The sequence below is a fragment of the Aquila chrysaetos genome, chromosome 11 (assembly GCF_900496995.4).
Source record: "Aquila chrysaetos chrysaetos chromosome 11, bAquChr1.4, whole genome shotgun sequence".
In the NCBI taxonomy this organism is placed as follows: Eukaryota; Metazoa; Chordata; class Aves; order Accipitriformes; family Accipitridae; genus Aquila; species Aquila chrysaetos.
In genome coordinates, this window is record NC_044014.1 from 9985943 (window position 1) to 10007785 (window position 21843).

General features: G+C 51.7%; 1 protein-coding gene across 6 annotated transcripts; it reads right to left on the reverse strand.

Annotated features, from left to right (window-relative positions):
- Positions 1 to 1334: 1334 nt before the first annotated feature.
- Positions 1335 to 21619, reverse strand: ADRB1 (adrenoceptor beta 1). Of its 6 annotated transcripts, none has more exons than XM_041127395.1 (4): positions 20262 to 21617; positions 10692 to 10746; positions 9202 to 9280; positions 6772 to 7318 (listed from the first exon to the last, which is right to left on the reverse strand). In XM_041127395.1, the coding sequence occupies exons 1-3, from the start codon at positions 21558 to 21560 to the stop codon at positions 9246 to 9248; spliced, it is 1389 nt and encodes a 462-aa protein (XP_040983329.1). In that variant the 5' UTR covers positions 21561 to 21617; the 3' UTR covers positions 6772 to 7318; positions 9202 to 9245. The 6 variants fall into 6 exon arrangements, with proteins under 6 accessions (XP_040983326.1, XP_040983327.1, XP_029886790.1 ...); XM_041127394.1 differs by having other exon boundaries at positions 9202 to 9283; XM_030030930.2 differs by lacking the exon at positions 9202 to 9280 and having other exon boundaries at positions 4093 to 6862; positions 20262 to 21619.
- Between the last annotated feature and the right edge of the window lie 224 nt (positions 21620 to 21843).

The following is a 21843-nucleotide window of genomic DNA, read 5'->3' on the forward strand; positions in this document are numbered from 1 at the left end:
TCAAAATGGGAAAACATTGCAGACCACAAAGCCTTGCAGACCACGGCAGGGTCAAATGCAGAAATGTTCCTCCCAGCCCTTAGTCTGGCACCACAGCGTGCCCGAGCAGTGCCGTGTTTCTACATGGACTCAGCTCAGCTCCGAGGCCAAATGCTGCACATCCAACGGAGCTACAAACTTCAGAACAAAGCTAAACGCCATGTACACATTTACCACCCTTGTGCTCTGAGTGAGTATAAATAGGCTATGCATTAATTCACACAAACAGGCTGATAGGCTTCTAACACGGTTTGGGTCATGGCCTGTTGGGCAGTTGTAACTCAGCTGTACTTTCTGGCTCTCCCTTTCCTTGTGTGAGGAGCTGCCTTGGTCCATAGCTGCCAGCCCTCCAGCGAGAAGGGGTGTTGCTGCGAGTCTGAGATATGTTAGACAAAGGAAACGTGAAGAAAATTCCTCCGTTTATCCGCAAGGCCCGTTTCACCTGGCAAACTCACGTTATTTGAAGTGCCACCTCTGCACTGGTGTGGGCAGAGGAGGGAGAAACGGTGCTTTTCGCTGTCTGGTGGAAGGACATCCAGACCAGGGCTGAGGCCACCCCTTCTCCTCTCACCCCAGGCTGTGGTCCCACAAGCGTTCAATATATTGCAGCCAGCTAATATGGGGTGATGGGGGCTCAGAGAAGGGCAGTGCCAAGATGCTCAAGTGTCTTCTCCCATTTGGCACGGCTCAGAGGATGGTCCAGGGCGCAAAGGGGGATAGCAAACACAGGTAGCCTCACAGGCTGCTCTAACCTGAGCACCTGCCTCTTTCTCAAAGCAGAAGTATTTTGTAAAATGCAGCCACTACTTGAAGTGAGCCCACAGGCACTTTCAGATAGTCGTCATCACAGTCTGGAAGTAATTGAACAGTTATTGGAACAAGTGCATCATGAAAGGCTTTCCACCCCCATTCCCCCCAGCACCACTTTTGGATCCCATGATTTCTTCCTTGTTTAAAATGATTCAGCAGTAGACTCTCAGATAGTCTCCGTCTGGTTAAAAATAGTTGCTTGCCTCATAAGGCTTTAGCATGGTACTGTCAACTGTAAAATGTTCCACCTTCCAAAAAAGTAGAGTGAAAAATGAAAGTGATCTTTCACACATCATTATTCTCCGCAGTTAGACCTCCAGAGCTCATTCCAAACCCATCAAAGGAGGAGAGGCGAGCTGGGAGGGCGGGCAAGCAAGATGCTCGTGTTACTGCCCGGTGCCCTGCGGGTCCTTGTGAAGCTTTGCCCCCTACACAAAAGGAACCAGGCTGATGGTTCACTCATTTCCCAGAACAAAACACTAGTGTATTTTCGAGAAACATTTATTTGTCGGATTTCTGGAATGCAAGAGGAGCTTAGTCATTGCAGCTGGATGTCTCCTGATGTCAGTTAGGGGAACACACTCCAGCAGGAAACCAGTATAGCCCAGTTAGCTGAGCCATATTCCACAGCCAACCCATAATACTGGGGCAGGAGAGCACGAGAGCGCGAGAGCCCATCAGCCGTCTCACAGCTCCTGCGCTCTGTAAGCACGCGGATCACTGATGGGCCGGTGTGACCGGCTGTCCCGAACTGCACGTGTTTTGGGGAAAAAAAGGGTAATTTGATTGCAGTAGTGGACAAGGTGGGTTATTTCACTTGAAGCTTGAACGTGTTCTCATTCGGGCCCGGCTGCCGGAGGGCGTGCGGTGGGAGCCCTTGGCCACAGAGGTGTCACAGGGCGGTGGTGGTGAGGCACAGCAGAGTGATAAAGGGAACATGCTTCAGGTCCAGCCTACAGGGAGACAGACGGCGCTTCTGCAGCGCCCGCAGCCAGCTCCTGATGCTCCTGCCCGAGGAGGGAAGCACAGCACAGAGGGAAAGGCTGAGCTACGGTTTGCCCCACGGCCCCATGGTCAGAGGAAAGAGCCACTTGCAGTCAGCAGCTGAAGCGTTCATCACGGCTTCTCCCATCTGCTGAGCGGCAAACAGCCTTGGTGGTCTTCACCTGCTCCCAGCGCCGAAGAACTTTGCAGGAGCCAGAGGAGATGCGCAGGTGTCCGTCGCTTTTCACTGCACACTTCACAGCATCAGAAGCTGGCTTGAGAGGCTATATGACAAATTGTTGGTTAATACCCACACTAATTCATTTTTTCCCCTTAGAGTTGCATTTGCCGTGCATGCCGAGGCATCCTCTGCTCTTTTGCTCAAGGTGATATGCTAAATCCTGCTCCCTGGGCCATGGCAATCAGCTATTGCTGGAATACGATCAAGCCGCAGATGGCACCTGTGGGAATTGCAGAGACTCTGCATTGCTGAGCATCACGGTCAAATCCTGGCCAGCATCAGTGGGGCAGGATTTGACCACGGAGTCAGACGTCCCACAAAGACCTAAGCGAGCCAAGCGCTGCAGCCTGCCCACGGGGTGCTCTCAGCACCTCTCTCTGCCCCCAGGCAGCACTCTCTGGTGCTGCTGCTGTATTTAGGAGGTCCTGAAGCATACCTGTCACACCGCCTCATATTGATGACCCTATTGTAAGCATTTGCTCTGGGCCGCTCTTGTCAAGACAAGGGATGACCCTAGAAATGAATTACTGCTACGGAAAATGAGTGCTTTGAAGGAGTGCAGAAAAGGTCCAAGTTTTCTAGCTTTGCATGCCTACTTGTGTACCAGACCCCAGAAAATAGCTGTGTTTATGGGAAAGGACGTTTTCACATGCCAACAATTTTAATGCGCACCAGGCCTCATGCAATTTTTCTTTCTATTTACAATATTATGTATTTTATATGATAAAGTTTGAAGTGCGGCTTTTGTGCATGAATGATACAGTTTCCATAATATTTTTTCATATGCAGAGACATTTTGTTTTGATCTCATGGGGCATGAGTCAACTCCTATTTGAGGCCACTGGAGTCCTTCCAGTGACCTTCCCGGAGCCTGGCTAACTGGGCAGCCAAAGCCTGACACGTTGTAGGTGCGAGCTAGCATGACCTGCCGAAGCTCAGGGCAGCTCAGTAGAGCAGGTCAATCAAAAAAAGCCTAGATGAGGAAACTACGCCAACAGCATTCAGTGTGCTTGGTGCAAAAACAAAGTCTCTGCCCCAGAAATACACATGCTGCAGCACCGCAAGCCCCCCGGACATGTCGGCAGCAGTGGGTGTTCAACCCTGCAAGTTCCCCAAAGTTTGCCCATCCAAAGCAAGTGCCAAGTCCCTTTATCTCAAGGCTGCAGGAGTCAGGGTGAGCTACGGGACTCATTTGGCTGAGCTCCTTGAGTGGAACAAACATGACCCTGGGCTGCCTGGATTACACCGGCCAGGTCCTGCACCCTCACAAAAGCAGCAGCCCTGTGGACCCGACTTGGCTGCTCGGGAATGGTGCCTGCACGATGATGCACAATTGCACAGCAGAGCTGGGTTCATGCTCTAAGAGTGCTTCCCATGAAGACCCCCAAGACCCCCCATGCAAGTGTGGGATCCCACACAAAGTCGGGCAGCTGCCCATCCACTATGCATGAATTTTATTCCCACTTCTTAAGGACTGTTGGAAGACCAATTTCTTTTTCTGGTAGGAGCAAGTTTTGATGGGGAAATGTCAGGTTCCCCAATTCAGCAAAACCCTGGCAATTTGCCTCAGCTCAGAAAGGTGCCCCTGTTCTTGAAGGCCAGCAAGGAAAAGAGCACACCCAGACTCTGTAAAACACACATCACACCCCAAATGAGCAACAAACATGTCACGCCCACAAAGCTACTCATCCAGCATCCTCACTGTTTACGCGGCTTTCATCTCAACAGCTCTGTTATCGATGAAGAGCTAGCGAGAGGTGTTTGCGCCACGATGCTCAGCACACAGCATTTCTGCGGTTGCCCAGAAAGCGGTCAGTGCTGTCAGTCAATGGCATGATGGGGAGGTTCAGAGCAAGAAGTCAATGAGAAGGGTCCAGCAGGTGGTAGCCTCTGCCTGGCTCTGCTGCCAGCTCTGGCAGGGACCAGGGACTGTTCTGCAGGACGCAGGGCTGCAGCCGGCGTCTGCATGGGTGGCTCCTCCACGGCCACCGGGCCTGCTAAGGAAATGGCACATGATTTGGAAATTAAGCAAAATATTTTGTGTTTATGAAACAGCTCCTAAGAGTTTTAAAAAGGAACTAGCGGTGTTTACACACAAGCTGGACGGACTCTAACACGGTGCATGCTCTGTTATGTCAACTCCTGCACCTGCATAAGATATTTTTAAAAATCCCCATGAAATGAGGGAGCCAAACAACTGCGTGAGTCTAATCAGCCCCATCTTGGTGCTCTCGCTAGAGCCGCATTGAACGTTTTTGCTAACGGAGCTGCAGGATGATATGGAAAATCTCTCCAAAGAGCCTCTGTTCAGGTCTGAAGTTAAGGCTGGTCAAAAGCAGGGAGTGGAGCTGCAGGTGAGCTGGTGTTGGAGCAGCCTGGGTGCAGACCCCTGTTCCCGGGGCTGATGGATCGCTCCCAGGGAAGAGGGGAGACTTTGGAGGGAGTCCAAGCCTTGCAGCACCGCAGCTTGCTGCCGGCGCAGCGCGGGAAGGGCAGAGCAGCAGCTCGGCTAAGGGCACCTCGATCCCCTCTCAAGCAAGGAGGAGACTTGGCCAAAGAAGAATGAAGTCAAAAGCACAGTTTCTTGTGCTTTCCCAAACTACCAGGATTACCAAATGTGCTTTTCACTGTGCGTTTTTGTTTTCTACGCCAGAAAGTTTCTGGACCCCTTCTTAGCAACACAGGTTCTCCGTTCCCTCATATCACTTGCAGAAGGTCCTGCCTGGACCGTGTTTGGCTGTAGGATGACACCAGGATTCAGTCCCTAAAAGGTTATTGACCTGGGAAGAGAGAGTTTCTAGAATTTAAGGGCTGGGCGACTTCTTGGAAACTGCCTTATCAGCACTGCTACAAGCTGGAGCTTTAACAACCCTTCCTGAGCTGCACATCTCTAGTTCCTATTCCTACAGTTTGGTATTTGTCTCTGTACACGTATGCTTATTTTGCAATTTGTTATTTAAAACGGCTTTGGGCCAAGATTGCCACAAAACCATGAAGCCAAGCTCAATTGCTTTGCTGTTACTGAAATTGGGTGTCAGCTAAGTCCTGAAGCAAACCAGTAAAGGGGAGCAGACGTCTGTGCATAGACACTGCGTAAGGGCTGGTGCCATGAAGTTTACGTGTCATCCTCCTTCCCTGGTGGTGAAGGGAATTGCCCGGGGCCGGGAGGGGTGTCAAGGGCTGTTATCAGCAGAAGCAAAAGGTGGTAGAACAGGATCAGAGAGGCACTGACTTTGCATAGCAAGGAGGGTCACCAGGGCCCACGCTGGTCTCCGAGAGCAGTGGAGGAGGACTGAGAGGAGACGGATGCGTGCAGCACTCCGGGGATTTAAAACAAAACCTGACGATACATTAAAGTCTGCTGGAGGCATGAGCCAGCGCTTACACAGGGGCAGACTCGCTCTGAAGTGTCACAGGGAAGGGCTAGGTCACAGTAAAACCCGGGGGGGTCTGCAGTGCCTCAAGCCTTCCCCGCCAGTGCCTTGGCCCAGGCCAGGTTTTGGGGCGATGCCGCTAGCTGCCGCAAGACCGGGGCGTCTCCATCCCACTCACAACGCGTGGGCTGGGGGAGGCATTTTTCCAGAAGGGCTGTAGAGAGCACGGGCTTTGCATCTGGGATGCGGCTCTCGTCCCCGAGGGGCACGGCACAGATCTGAGCGAGGACCACGGGAGCCGGCCAGCGAATCCCTTCGGTGCCGACGGCTCACCCGCTGCCCTCACCGGGGCAGGCTGCTCGGCAAAGCCGGCATCTGCCTGGGGAACAAATGTCCACAGAGCCACGGACACACAGCACCAGTAACTTCACCTCCTGAATCGCTGCTGTGATAATCCTGTTTGCTCAGTCTTAGTGACTGAAGAGAACCATAACCAAGAAAAACAGCAGGATTATCCTCCAGCACCTGTTTCCACTGAAAGGATTATCACAACTGGTTGTGCCGGACGATGTCCTCTAGGTATCACCGTGAAAGCAGCCTGAGCGACATGGCAACCCACCAGAAAGAGATCTCTCTCCCCTTCTGCATGCCCCTTTCCCAGGTATTTTAAGCACAGCAGCTGGGAGCTCCTCGCAGATGGAGGCCAGTCCTTGTGGATACAAGCGTCGGTGTTTGCATGTCTCCAGCACAGACTTGCTCTCCAAATAGCATCATCTCTTGTTTGACTGTCTAACAGGGATGAAGCGTGAGAAGTATGGGCTGTAAGCTGTGGGGCTCAGAAGATAGACAGCAGCCTTAAATCACTTTAAAACAAGTTGTTTTTCCTGCTCATCATTCCTTGTACTTTTGTTGTTCAAGCCCAGGATTTGACCCACTCACCTCACAACATGTAAGGGCTCTGTTGTGCTGCGTTTGCATCCACAATACAATGGTAGTTGATGTAAGAGCTATTTTACTGCAGAATGAAAATGTTTGATTGCAGAAAAAGAGATCTTCCTCAGAGCTGTTTACACGGGAAAACAGGAAAACCAGAGAAAGCCCAGAGAAATTTTGGAGGGACTCAGCTCATCAATGGATGGTTAGCTCAGGCAACAGGAATGCAGCCCTCTTGTAGATGGAGGGCTTCTGTTTGATCTCACCTTCCAGACTCGAAATCTGTCCCACTGTGCCCTCTTGGCTTTCTTTTGGGATCACCTTGAATATCAAGGTTAGCTCAATTGCCGTGAAGTTGCCACCAGGCTTTGCAGCAGAGCCCTGAGGGCTGGTTCTGCCACCGGTCTGGAAGCCTGAAAAGGAGCCTTTGGAAGAGAGGAGGGATGCTCCGGAGGGGAGGAGGTGGCCACCATCTTCACACCTGGGGGAATGATTTAAGTAGGGGAGTCTGAGTGTAAAAGAAGTCCCGTGTGCCACTGGAGCCCGGGGAAAGGCCCCTCTGGTCCTGGGCCGTTGGACAAACGTGATTCCCTGAAGCAACGCTAACGTACTGCTGTCATCGCGCTGCAGCGGTGTCACGGAGGCCTGGGAGCTCCGGATCCCACCAAGCCCCTTTGCTCCCATTGTGCCAGCACCAGAACAAGTGTCCTGAGCCCCTTCGAGGCAGGGTATCTCCCAGTGGTGCTAACTTTTAGTCCGCCTTGGAGCTGCAAGGAAGGCACAGTGTCCCTTAATGGTGCAGAGAGGTGCTGCGACTTCCCCAAGGCCTCTGTGACACGAGGTAACGCCTCTCTCCATCATTCTTCTCAAGAGCATCCTCTCATTCCTTAAGCAGAGGCCTTGGTGAACGAATTACTGCAGTCACAGATGGTTTTTTCTATAATGGAATGTAACATTAAAATAAATACTGGAGCATGGAGACAAACAAAGTGAAAAAAATCAGGGGGATAATCCTCAGCTCATAACGATTTTTGCAAAACATTGTCGAAATTAGGTTTTATTGGAACAAAAATGTATTTATCATATCTGTCAACACTGGAAAATTATGTTTAAATTAAAACTTTATTTTAAACCCTAAAGATGACCCAGAAGTGATATGATATTTATAAATAGCTTATCATACACCACAGTATAAAAAGTACATTTATCCTCTCGCTATTGAGTCAAATTAATTGTTAGATATGAGATGGGAATTAGTTTTACCCTTCTGACTACCAAAACAGAGAAAAAAATTAAAACCACAGGGAGGAGAGGAACAACAGGCCACGGGTCAGAGTCTCCTGTGAAAAGGACCATAGGAAAACAGTCTCCATTGGAAAAGCCCACCCCGATGCTGAAGCTTGTCTAGATCGGGGCCAAGACTAGGCGGTACCAAGCAGCAGAGACCTCTGATCCCCGCCGTTGTGCACAGGATTTCAACCTCTGATGCGCTTAAAAGCTGTTCTCAAGCACTGAGCCAGCCAGGTCCCCATTTAAACTCGTTTACGCTGTGGATGGGTGGCTCTTTCCAAAGTCTTCGCCCTGTTGTTTTTGGCCACGGCTTTGACAGGACAGCAGGACTGCAGACGACTTCTTGTGCCAGCTCAGCTTCAAAGCAAGAAATGTCCTGTGGCCCCCGATACCAAGCCTGCAAAGGCTCTTCTGACAAGGCTGAATAACATATTGTATAAATTGGGCATAAGACTAACTGTGCAGCTGTTTTACCCAGCCAGGAACCTCCACGGGGCTGCTGATGCTGGTGCCTCTGCTGTGCGCTTCCCGTGTTCCCAGTGCATCCAGTGGCTCACGTGCTGTGCTCGGCTACCAAAGGGCAGAGCCCACCTGGGTTTTTAGGGGTGCTATCTGAGATCTCAAGCAGCCCCACTGCAGCGGTGAGGATGCCTCTGCCAGAGGAGACCAGTGGCTTACGGGTGGTGAGGGCTGACACCCCCTCCTCCCCGACCCAACAGCTGGGATTTAGGGGGCCTCTTACAAAACCTCCTTTTTATCAGAGAAGGGATCAGAAATATTCTCCTTGGATATTTCAGTCTTTGAACCTCAGATAGAGGAGACTGCATTCTTTACCCAGGCTTCATTAATATCCCCTAAAAAAAAGACAAATGTTCTCCTTTCTTGGGGCCAAGCAGAGTCAGTGTGCTCTGCTCTGGTCGTGGCTGTGGCCATAGCCCAGATGACTACACGTGTGTGGGATGGAGACGATACGGGCTGCGATACGGCAGCGCAAATGCAGCCCGTTGGGATGCTGGCTGGCTGTAGACCACGCAGCAGCCCGGGCCTGCCGCTCCTGCATGCAATGCAGGGGCCATCACTGAAGCGGCAGGGAGCCAAGGAGGTGACCGTGGATAACGCCACGAAGCCGCCCGGAGAGGGGAGATGGGAAGCTGGTGGGCAGAGCCAAGCCCCGGACGGTGGGAGGCTCCCAGTGGCAGCGGCCAGAAGCTGAACGGTGACATGGGGAGATAAGGCTTTTGATGGATGGACCTCAGAAGGTTTGAAGGTTTTTGTTCTGTTTGGATAACCAGTCAAATATTCACACAGATAAGCTTCAGAAATGCATCTGATCTGAAGGCCTATCTTAAAAAGCAGGGCTGGAAATAGAACAAGAGAATTCCTCTGGGGCTTCGGTGGCTCCTGGGCTTTCCTTCGCCAGCACCAGGCTGTCCAGACCCACCCATGGAAGCAAACCCGCAGTCAGGACAGCTCTAACAGCCTGACCCCCCCCCCGAAACCTCAGGCATTCAACTGTGCCTGGGTACCAACCTTACTCACAGCCTGGGGGCTAGGGGAGATGGTCCCTCGCTTGGTCACTCTCTGCACTTTGTCCTCTGGGTCCACATAGCTGCTATGGGTGGTTTAAAACATTGTTAAGGAAACGCCCTTGTTAACATTTGTGTATATCTTAACATATCCGTTGGCACAGAGTTTATATAACATTGCCTGGCGCCTCATCACCAGCAGATTTATACCTACATCGAGCATCTCACTGTGTGCAAAGATCTGCAATAACCTGCTGATGAATGGTTGCCGGTGGCAAGTCCAGACAGCAGCACAGACGATCTTGGCAGACTCCTGCCCTCCTCGTGCACCACGCTCAGACCTAGATGAGGGCTGCAGGCAGCACTGAAGATGGCCAGCTATTATCCTGCAACTTTAAATCACAGTGCTTGAGTGGAGTGCTTTTGGAGAGTGCATCATTTCCTTGGAAATAAATTATAATGTTGTACTTTACTCCAGCGAGTTTCCTTGTACCATAAGTTGTTTAAACAGTTTCTCATCATGCGTTTCCCATTTGGACAAAAAAACAGACCAGAAAGCCTGAAGCACCAAGGCTGGTAGGAAAACGGAAATCCTGCTCCGACCATCCGAGCAGGCAGAGAGCAGCTCCCCAGCGCTGGGCAGGCGCTGGCGGGCCCAGCAAAGGTTTGGGGCAGGAAGGTTTGGGGCAGGAGCAGCAGCAATTTCTGGCTCTGCAGAAAGTCTTGAGGTGACCCGAACACCTTTCAGGTTCACCTTTGAAGAAATATGGCTCCCAGTCAGTTATGCAGGGTTTCCATCTGAGCATCCCCCTGCTTTGGGATGCCTCAGGGAGGACCCAGGTCCTAACCCCACGGGCAGAGCAGCAGAGGGCTTTCAGCAAGCCCAGGGAGCCCACCCCACCTAGGGTCAACTCATCGCTTCCCCTTCCCCCGTGTCCCTCCCCAGGCTTCCCGACTTGCTATTTATAACTTTGCCCTAATGAGTCCCCCCATCCACCCCCTAGCTTTAACCTCTTCCTTGCCAAGCGGTGTTTGGAGTTTACATGAGAAAGTTGTTTATGTTATATAGCTTTGTAATAGTTTCCTCCTACACCACCTCCCTTCCTTCCCCAATAAAATTCCCTACGGCGCGCTCGGCAAAGCCCGTAAACAAAGGAGGAGTTTGGAGACCCAACCAGGTTTTGGTGAACCCAGTGGGGAAATAATGTCTCTCTTGAAGGACGTTAAAGCCTGAGCTCATAATAGTAGGAAACTAGTGTCCACCCTAAGTAAGGAATTGCCTTCTTGCAGCTACCTAGCATAAAACACAATGTCCACACGGCAGGCCACAAGTCATCCTTGGATGAAGGGGGTTAACCCCACGTGTTCTCCTCACCGGTCAGGATGGCGTTGATGGTAGTAAACCGATGTGTTTGCTAAGCTCCAAATACTTGAAGTTGTGACAAGTGAGCAGGGAAGGGAGAGCGCAAAAAGGCAGCAGTGTTTTGAACTCACCTAGATTGATGAACAGAAGCAGAAGGCAATGAAAATCCATTAGCCTGACTGTTCCCTGCAGAGGAAAAACAGGCACACAAAATCCAATTCATTATTCTCTTTCTTATTTAATGCTAAGTAAGTCATTGAACTTTACTACTTGATCTATCCATTTTCTTTAGTAGTAGGGCTGCAGGAAATCTTTCTCTTCTCAAAGGGGGTTTCAAGTTTCTCACTGATATCATGTAAAAAATACTTGGAGTGTATGAGTAAAAAATAACCGCATTTCAAAGGGAGCTTGAGCCATGCAGATAATGATAATTTTTCTCTTCTGAAGCGCAGAACCGAAGAGTGGAGGTCCCTGGGAGCTCGGAGAAGCATTGTTCTTCTTCCAGGCCCTTATCTGGAGACAGGCCCTGCGATAGACTGCGATGAGGCCACCGAAGGGATTATCTGTTCAGAGTGCTAATGGCATGCGTTTGACAACATCAACCGTTTAATTTATGAGGTGCCTTGTAACGTAAAAGCAAAGAAATCCATACCATGCAAAAGCCCAAGCACATCCAGTGCAATTAAAAGGTATCTGATCAAAGCCCAGCTCGCTCTACAACACAACTTTCTTAATTATGGCCATGTAGAAATGTTCCACCTTCCTAAAAGGCACCTTAGCACATTTTGTACGCTGATGGCAGTGTTATATAACGAGAAATATATTAATGGAAACTATCCAGCACTGAAATTATTCCAGCCTTTTTATCACTGCATTCCTTGCTTCCACATAAGCGAAGTGCGCAGGAATAAAAGCGGTTAAACACCATCCACCAGAAGACACGCACGATGGGGATTACTCACAAATCACTAACAGCTCAATTGTGCCCATCAGCGTTGGGATGCACACAAAGACATTTTGCAAACAGAGCTGCTCTTCCTGGGGGATTATTTTTCCACTGCCCGTGGCTCGTTGCCATGTCACCCTCTTGCACTTGGGGACAGCTTAGTGCTGGCACCTGGCACCTGACTTGCTCTTTCACCTCCCTTGGTCCAGATCTCTGCCAGAAGTTGAGGAGTCTGTCCCATACTCTTCACTGTGGTATAGTTACCCAGTGGATAATTAGACTTAAATCATGTTTTCTTCTATTGCATGAATATTTGTGCAAAACTAAATTTTTTTTCACTTTTCACATGCAATGAGAAGCTTAATGGCTTAGTCATTAAGCTTCTGAACATAATATTCAGTGTGGCCCCTGAAGGGAGGGAAGGTTTAGGTGGTGAGTCTCGCTTTTCCAATGCAGGTCAGGCAAAATGACAGGCCAGAGGGTGCTGGTCCGGGTCTCAGCTTCTGCGGCATCACCGCCAGACGTGAGGTTTGTGATCACAGTGATGGATCCAAATCGGGGCTGCAACCAAAACATGATCTCAGCCCTGTCACTCTGCACGTTCCCATGCCCCTCGTGCCATTACCTGTGTTCATGCAACCTGCGTGAATCAGCTGAAACAAACCTTTTCTGGAAGGGCTGGTTTTTAGCCAGGGGAGCCCATTGCCCACCGGTTGTGCAGGCAGGAGAGCCAGTCCGGGCAGCGGGACATGCTATGGAGGGCAGAGTGCCAGCACCAGCCCTGGCTTGGATGGGCTGATGCTGAGAACCACAGACATGCGTTCACCCCATTGCCAGCCAGCTGGGAACCACCTGGCAGTGAAACAGGAACAAAACCTCTCCCGTGGATGCTCTGGAGGTGGTTTAGAGCGGTGTTACAATACCAGTTGTTACTGGCAATTAGTGCAGCAGCAGCTGCCTTGCACCGAGAATTACATAAAAGCTTCGAAAAGCCCCAGTATTTGAGGTGAGCTGGTTTGCGAGCAGATCGGATGCTCCTGTGTCAGGATCCGGGATTTCAGGCGCAGCCTGGGTGCACTGGTCTTGTGGCTGTCCTAGTCTGGTGATGGAAAGGGTACCAGCGCTGCTTTAGTCGGGGCGGGGGGGGTTGAGCAACAGGTCCCCCCGTGGCCCCTCCTGCCTCCCCCTCCCCTCCGCCGCCGTACCCCAGTAAGGGTAGCTCCGTGCCAGGGAACGCATCCCACACCACGCTTCGTGTCGTAAGCCAGCTAATTGAGATTTTATTTGATGGCTCCCAAGCGAGTGTTTAGGGGAAGGACAGACAAACAAACAAACAAAAAATCCCTCGCCGAAGGCGGGCTCTGCGAGCGGGCGAGCTGTTAAACAATGGGAGCTTTGAGGGACGTCTCCCAGTTTACCTGCTCCAGTCCAAGAGGAAGCGCTCCTCCCTCCGCAGCACAATGACGGTGGGTCGGCAAGCCCCATGGGGGGGACACAGGCTGGCACACATCTTTGTGCCGCAGGACACCTCTGGGGTCCCCTCTGATGCTCGGGCAGGTGAGAGGGGGGCACGTTATACACCCAAATGGGAGCAGAGGGAGGGCGGCTGGGGGCACCGTGAGCTGTCCCCAGGGGTGACTGGGGCAGACGGCGCTTGTCCACCACCGTGGCTTGCACAGGGTGCTGGTGGCATCTCTGACTCTCACTGGACCAGTCAATGAGGGGCTCTTCATCCGTACGTAGAAAATTTAACCCAGAACATTGTTCTCCCTTCCCGGCTAGGAAATCCTGCCAGGGGCTTCTCTCAATTCCTTCTTCTTAACAAGCGCTCTTGAAATTTTGGCCACAAAGCACTGTTTAAATGTTACCACCTGGCAAATCTTTTGTCGTGAGCTATTGCGCCGTCCCTGCAATTTTTCCTTGCAGTGGCAGGGTATTCTGCAGTCCCACTTTGAGGGAGGGCAGGTGACAGGCTCTGAGGGGGCTGCAGCACTCGCCTGGCCCTGCAGAATGACTTGTTGGTAGCTGAAATATTTATACACCTAGCAGCTGCTGAGATTTTGAGCTCTTCAGTGGGTCTGATTGCCTCTTCGGTGTATACACTTAAATCTGCCTTTCAAAGCACTGAGCCAACCAGCTTAAGACCAATTATCAAAACAATTTTGCTAGGAAGAAGTCTATCATGGCTTTAGAGAGACACTGGGCCAGGCATGCAAAGGTACATCACTGCCTAGAGACGCACAACAGCGGCTAATGGCTGGAGCACTGAACTAGTAGAAAATCCTCATTTAATCTCATTAAGGACAACAGGATTCAGTGCATTACACAGGATCAGAGGGGAAAGGCACACCATTACGTCTGAGATGTGCTGCTAACCATGGCAATGGCAAAAGTCTGGGTAAACTTCTGTTTCCTCCTTCAGGTTGCGGACCTGGAGGTCAGGACTCATTTCCTATTTGTCTGGCACTTTTGCACTTTGGTGCAGCTGGTATTAATAACTCTGAGCATCAGTCCGGGAAGGAATAGGTATGACCAAACCCAGACACTGCCCGGCATCTGGTACCGTTCACGTCTGCATGCAGACTGCTGCCGGGGCACAGCTGAAAAACTCGTGCTGCTGGGTGCTGAGGACGAGCGAGCAAAGACCGCCACAAAAAACGTGGGAGCCGAGTGGGCAGGAAGACAAAAACGGCAGTTTGCGAAGCGAACGTGCGTACCAAGCTGCCAGTTTTCACGAACCGGGAAGCCGATCGCCAGTTTACGTAACAAACCCAAACGCTCTTGCATTTCCAGCACGGCGGGCTCGATTCTGTCGCTGGCGTTTGCCGGACGGAGCAATGACTCAGGGGAGCGGTGCGGCCGGCAGCTTGCACCAGCACGCCCGGCACAGCCGCGGCAGCGCGGGCACACCTGCACCCCGGGGTGCCACGGGGCACCTCCTGCTCGGCACCGCGCAGGGGGACGGCGGCGGCGGGATGCGGGAGGCTCCAGGTCCAACCGGAGCCCCGCAGAGGGGAGGGGGTGATGCTAAGAGGGAGGTATGTGTCCCGGGAGCCATGGAGCTGCGCGGCTTTACGCCGCCTGAGAAGCTGCTCGGGTGTGCTTTAGTCTGCTGCTGTTAGCCAAAAAGAGTAAGAAAAACTTTTAGGGATCTTTGGGGCATGTTTCAGCTGCCCGTCCCTTGGTGGCACGGTCCTGTATGGAAAGCGTCTTACCTCTCACACTTCTTAACCCGTGTTTCTACAGTGCATCTGCCTGGTGCATCCCTATCCAAACCAAATAAAATAGACTTTACCGGTAAGAGGCACCACCTATAGCACGGCCAAAGATGCCCCAGTTTTTGCTGTTCGCAATGATAATCCCGGGTTTGCTTGCCAGCATCACCTTTTTTTACCCTTTTCCCATCTCGGTCACTTTTTCAAGCACAGTTTGACAGCCTGAAGTAACTGAATTGCACAAATAAATCACCTGCTGTTACCACGGCTGCTCCTCACGGATGGGCAGGCGTACAAACATCTCAAACAAAAAGCGTATCGATTTCTTCTGTGAGACGATTATCACGAATATTGTTGATCTTACATTATATGCGGTTGTTTATATAATGAGAAAGACTCCTTACTTCCTCCTGGGGTGTTTGGGAACTTGGCAGGCTCTGAAAGCAAGTCAGTGGTGCATAGGATAATGCTCCTTGGGGGGAGTGTGCTTAGCGCTATTGGAGGAGATCACATTAGTGCTTTTGACACGATCAAACAGAAAGTTCCAGCTGAACAATGAGTTTTTAGGACGAAAAGTGAAATGTTAAGAAGGTGTGTACATCTCCGTGAATTTGCTTCATTTCGCTTGTTGATGTGGCGGTAACAGAACTATTTTTAGGTATAATCCTTCAAAGAGAACATGACTTCTCCTTTCTGATTAGTACAAAGCTGGCTGCTAGTCAAAGGATAATTATTTCCCAACACATCACCTAACACACACCAGCAAACAAAACACTCATTATTTGAGCTATCCCATGTTAACTGTTGTTTAGCAGTTAACGTTTTCTTGACAGCTTTGAATAGGACTAATTGCTCCAGCTTCATTAGCAGAGGTCATTTACTGCTGGTAACAATACTTTTCTGGAGATAGTCTCTCGTATAAGATTAGATTATCAGGTCAAATTCTGCTCCCAGTGGCAATGATGCCTGACCGCGTTTGGCCTCAAGAAAGTCTGCTCTTTCAGTTCATAGCTACACAATTTCCAGCCCTGCAGCTGATGTATTACATAAAGGAAGTAAGTGCACTCCAACGGACGGGAAATTACAATAAATTAGGAAAGTGTGCAGCATAAGGAAGGTTTGCAAAATAGCCACTTAAAAGTTATTAATAAAACCGACTTCAGATAGGGTTTGGAGGGGGGGGGGAAGCTGATAAAGAAGTTGTCCTCATACTTGAAAACACGTGCACACCCAAAAGGGAAAGCAGCGTTTGCAGAAGAACCGGTGCGTGCTGTATCACAAACACCCGGCTGATGCTGTCAAATGCTGTGTGCGCCATGGGCGCAGTTCACAATTTTAAGCCACGTTTTTTGCACATAGTTTAATTTGTTCACCAGTTACCGCTTGGAGCTACAGTCAGTTGATGCCGAGGGTCACGGCCTCAAAGCGCAGTGGATTTTCAGGAGCGGTTTTGTGCAGCTCTCACCGGTGCGGAGGTCCTTCTGCAGCCACTTCGACAGCCCGCTGTGCGTCTGAAACATCCTTAACTTTCCTGAACACAGGGAAAACTGAAGCCAGGCTTTCCGCCCAATATATTCCCATTTAAGCACGCGGAGAGATGCAGCCTTCTTTTCAGAAGTGCTGAGCAAACACTGCTTAGCGTGCAGCCGGCGCCTTTGAGAATCAGGCGTCTTGCATGTGGAAGTCTCAGGCACCCTCGCCAAATAATTTTGGTCCTGGCAGACACGGGACGTTTTTCTCTGAGTGGATTTCTGTTTTACCTGTGTCTCCCTTCGCTGCAGGCCTGCGGCTCTTTGCTGTTACTTTCCTGCCCACGTACGTGTGCAGCCGCATGCCTACCACCTATACTTTCTGACCTGCAGCTCCAATTGCTAATCCATGTCTGGTTTTCGTCAGAAAAAAATATTCATCGTGAGTGTTTGACTCACTGCCTCCGGAGTATTTCAGCTGCCCTGTAACACTTTTCAGAGTATCCTTCTTCTCCGCGGAGAACAGCCTGTTCTGAGCGTGATCCACGGCAGACTGCTCGCCAGCAGCCTCCCGTTCCTCGCACACGTGCGTGCCATATGTCCTGCTCCGTCCGCACCGCCACTGTGCCACCGTCCTTTTACACCGCGCAAGACGGACCGGCATCCGCCATCCACGCTGCCAGGTGGATTATCTTAGCTGTCTACGAAGGGACTCAACGTGCCCGCCTTGACTCTTCCAGCAGGTCCTCGACTGGCTAAAATTCAACGGCAGACAAATCCTGACCACTTTGCTCACACAGCAGGCCCTACGGAGGCCGATGGGCAACACTCATCCTACCTTTCACCTTCTCAAAGCCATCACACTTGTCTAGGGGAAGCATGACCCAGCACAGCTATTTGGCAAAAGCCGAGCCGGTTCTGGCCAAAAATTTCCCACCAAAGTCAGACCCTGTTGAGCCAAAGCTTTCATCACTTTTCAAAATCTAAGGACACGAGCGTTTGGATGGTTAAAATTAAGTATGTGAACTGATTTATGCGATCCCCAATGCACAGGAGGAGGGCACTGCTGCCTCCCCATCCCATCCCGATCCCGACATGCGCAGCCAACGTCTCACCGCAGTTGCTGGCATCAGACAGTGCCATCCTGTGCACCCTTTTGGTCCTGCTGTCTTTGGTAGAATCGCAGATGAAAACAGATTAAAAAAAAAAAAAAATCACTTGGTGGCAGAGCCTACTTCACTTAGCACCTGTTCTGATGTCACCCCGGCATTTTAAGAAGCCCATTTCACTATTATTGAGGGAGACACCATTAACTGCAGCTCACACCGAACCCCAGTAGCATCAATGGAAAAGTATTATTTACTTCCCTGGTCCCTTCATTTTGTCCTTGCATAAAAACTGTAACTTGTTTGGTTTTTTTTTTTTCCCTCCCTGAAAATACATCATTAGAAATGGCAAAGGACAAATTCCTTAATTTTTAAAACAAAAAAAAAGAACAAATGGTTTCCAAAACAAACCGTTGGCCACCACCCTAAAGAACTCGCTTTGGGAAGTGCTCTTCCTGGGAGCTGATTTCTACTTTAACTATACTTTTGAGTTTCATAAAGCTAAAAACAGCTTCACTTTCATTCTGCACTGCCTTCTTGTTGCTCTATCTGCCATGCATTCACTGCAGTAATGAAAAACTTCATGAAACCACAAGGATACAGCGTACCTTCATAAAGCAATAAAGGAAGGCAATCTTTTGGACCAGGGACGCAAACCTGCAGCCCTTCTGTTCACAGTACCTCCTTACTTGGATCAGTCCACAATATAACAGTCAGTTATCATAATCTGGCCCCCAAGGACTATGTGACTGTCAGCAGCACACTGAAGCCACACTGCACATGACCATTAGCTTTGTGATCTACAAACTAGGTAGTTTTATTTCACCCAGTGACACAGAAAAGGTTTCAGCGGCATTTAAGCCTGTCCCGGAGTCCGATCCTGCTCCAGTTATGCCCCAGCCATTCCCTCAGGGGTTAACTCCTTTCTTACAGCAAGAGGGAACCGAAGTCTGGAGTCCTGTGACCGACTGCCTGGCTGCCATCTCCCCTTACAGGGCACGAGCCTCCTCCGGCTGCTTTTCGGGCAGGGGGTCTCCCCCGACCTCCACGCTCAGCACCGGGACCCGGTCCCGCTCAGCGCACACCACCCACCTCGCTCGGGCAGGATCGGGCCCACCACCAGCACGAGGTGGGCTTACTTGTGGGGTAGCGTGTCCCGCATATGGAGATTTCTTTCTACTCGAGCCCATTTTTAGCTTTCAAATTAAACATCCTCTGTAATCTTAAATATTCTGGTCTCCTGACTCCCAGCTGCGTACTCCTAACAACAACAACAACAAAAAAGAATATATTCTAGAAAGGAACAGTTACAGAAAATGAGTGTATTCATTATCAGAGTGGAAACACCTTGTCTTTAGCCATTAATTTTAAGGGAAGTCAGCAGACCTCGGTGCAACAGGAACACAACCTTATTGGGTTTCAAACACGTTTTTTACAATACTGTGTCAGGAAAAGCCATTAGATAGAGTTGTATTGGTAATCTGAGCCATCTTTGGAGAAAAACAATTGCTGTTCTTCCCATTATAGGTAGGTATTGTTTCGAAACCTATAGAGACACGCTTGCTTGTGCTGCAATGGTATTTATTGCACATAGACCAATTACTTACACAGTAGTAAATTGCACCAGAGTATAAATATGTTATAAAACACACACAGAGAGGAAAATGGAAATGACACACAAGTGCTAAAATAACAGCAGATTCACGTGGGCATTTGGAAATAAAAATAAAAATAATAAAGTCTCTTAAGATATTTTAATTTATAATATGGATATATTTACAGTACCTTCATAAACTAATATAGAAAAAGTCACTCTCTCAATCAAACTGTAACAGATCAGACAAAACCAGAAATCAGTTTCAGGGTCAGCGTTATTCAAACCTCCCTTTCATTTTTAATTTGCGTGTGTGTACGTGTGTGCAAGTAACATCTTCAAATAACATTACGACTCTTAACACTGTGCAAAAAACGGCTTTGTCGCCATTTTCAAAAAAAATGTGCAGTAAATTTTTGTTGTTGCCAGGATTTCCCCCCCCTCCCCGTTCATCCATAATTACAATGAACAAGCTTCAGAAGGCTCCTCGCCACCCACCCCCCTGTTCATAAAATACTATTAGTGGTATGTAAATATGCTGTTTAATATAAACATGGCCTGTTTATTCCCCTGTACAATATGCACAGTTTGAGGTAGAAGTTTCTCAGCCTGACTGCTATTGTCTGGCCGAAGGAGATAAGCACAATAACTCACTGCTTGCTGATGCAGAGGGAAAAAGCACAAGAGCGTGGACTGGGTTTTTTTTTTTTTTACCCCCTTTCGAAATATACCTGTGCTCCTCATTCATTACTCATTATTTCTCTCCATCGCTACTCTGCGGAAGAGGGGAGCGCAGCTACTCCGAGCTTAAAACTCATCTTGCCCGCGGGTCCGTACTCTCCGCCTGGAGCACCTGCAGCACGGACCCTGCGCCTCCCCAAAAACCGCCCGGTGCTGCGGGTGAGGGAGTGAAACCTGGGGTGTCCGACAGCCCCGGAGGAGGCGGGGGGCGGCTGGGACCCCCTGCCGCGGCCAAACTCGGCGACCAAGAGCCGGCACCTCCACGGTCAGGTTCAACCACCGGCACGGTCCTGGGACAACTCACCCGAGTGAACCACAGCCCCTTCCGAAAGCACTTCTCCTAAACATAAGCTGGCTATCTTTGGGACGGGCTGTTTATTTTCTTTGTTCTCCGGTCAGCGGGTTTCCTGTTTGCTGTAGTTTCGGATGAGGTATGTCGTACGCGAGTTCACCTGGTTTTATTCCTAAGTAAACGGCCGCACTCTCCCCGCTAAGACAGGGATGAGTTTGGCTTGCCATTAGCTTTGCCACCAGGCAGCTGCCGGGGATTTCTCCGCTCCCGGGTGCCTCCCTGCCTGCCTCTCCCGCTGCCCCGGGCCCGACGTGGCCCCCCACGCCTCCCCCCTATACCTTGGACTCCGAATCGGACGTTTTGCTATTTCTCTCCTCCAGGCTGGACTCGCTGCCGCCCCGCGTGCCCCCGTTGCAGTCGGACCAGGTCCCTCCCAGGCTGCGCTCGGGGGACCCAACGGTGCTGACGAAGCCCCCGGGCAGGCGGGCCAGCTCCCCCCCGCCGGCGTGCAGCCGCCGGTCGGCTTTCCGCGGGCAGCAGAGCAGCCTCTTGAAGGCCTTACGAAAGTCAGGGCTGCGGCAGTAGATGATGGGGTTGAAAGCGGAGTTGGCGTAGCCCAGCCAGTTGAAGAAAACGAAGAGCCAGTCCGGCACCAGGTCCCTGTTGAAGACGTTGACGATGTTCACCAGGAAGAACGGGAGCCAGCAGAGGGTGAACACCCCCATGATGATGCCCAAAGTCTTGAGGGCTTTCTGCTCCTTCATGGCCATGATGCGGGAGGTCTTCCGCTTGCTGGCTCGGCCGTTGCCGAGGATGGGCTGGTGGTGAGGGTGAGGGGGCGGGGGCGGCTGCGGCTGCTCGTGGCTGCCGTAGAATCGGCCCTCGCACCTATCGATCTTCCTGATCTGCTCCTTGGCCTCCCGGTACACCCGGAGGTACACGAAGATCATGATGAGGAGGGGGATGTAGAAGGAAATGATGGACGAGGCGATGGCGTAAGCCCTGTTGGTGACGAAGTCGCAGCAGCCCGGGTCCTGGTAGCACTCCAGCGCCTGGGGGTCCTCGTCCCGCCACCAGTGCATCATGATGGGCAAGAAGGAGACCAGGGCGGAGATGGCCCAGACGGTGCAGATGATGCCCTTGGCCCGGCCCTTGGTCATGAGGCTCTGGTAGCGGAAAGGCGAGGTGATGGCCAGGTAGCGGTCGATGGCGATGACGCACAAGGTCTCGATGCTGGCCGTCACGCAGAGCACGTCCAGGGAGGTCCAGCACTCGCAGAGGAAGGATCCCCAGAGCCAGGTGCCCCGCACCACCAGCGTGGCCCCGAAGGGCACCACCAGCAGCCCCATCACCAGGTCGGCGCAGGCCAGCGAGGTGATGAAGAGGTTGGTGAGGGTCTGCAGCCGCTGCGTGCGCCCGATGGCCGCGATCACCAGCACGTTACCGGCCACGATCAGCAGCACCACCAGAACCATCAGCAGGCTCATACCCACGGCCCACCGCTGCGACAGCAGCTCGGCGGCGGCGGCGGCGGCGGCGGCGGACGGCTGCCTGCTCCCGCCCGCCGCCGCCGTCACCCCGACGCCGACGGAGCGGTTCTGGGGGCCGCACTCGCCCGGCAGCCACCCATCGCCCATGGCTACGCGGGGCGCTCCGGCCGCCGCACCGCGGGCAGGAGAAGCGGCTCCGCCGCCGCCGCCGCCGCCGCCGCCGCCCCGGGGCTGCCGCATGGCCCCGCGCCGCGCCGCGCCGCTCCGCCGGCCCGCCCCGCCCCTCCGCGCGTCACAGCCCGCCCGCCGCCAATCGGCGCCCGGGGGAGGGGCGCGGGGGGGAGGAGCCCAGCCGAGCCGCCCCGCCCTGCCCGCGCCCCGCCGGCGGCAGCGCGCTGCCTCCGCGGCTGCCTGCGCCGTGCCGAGCAGC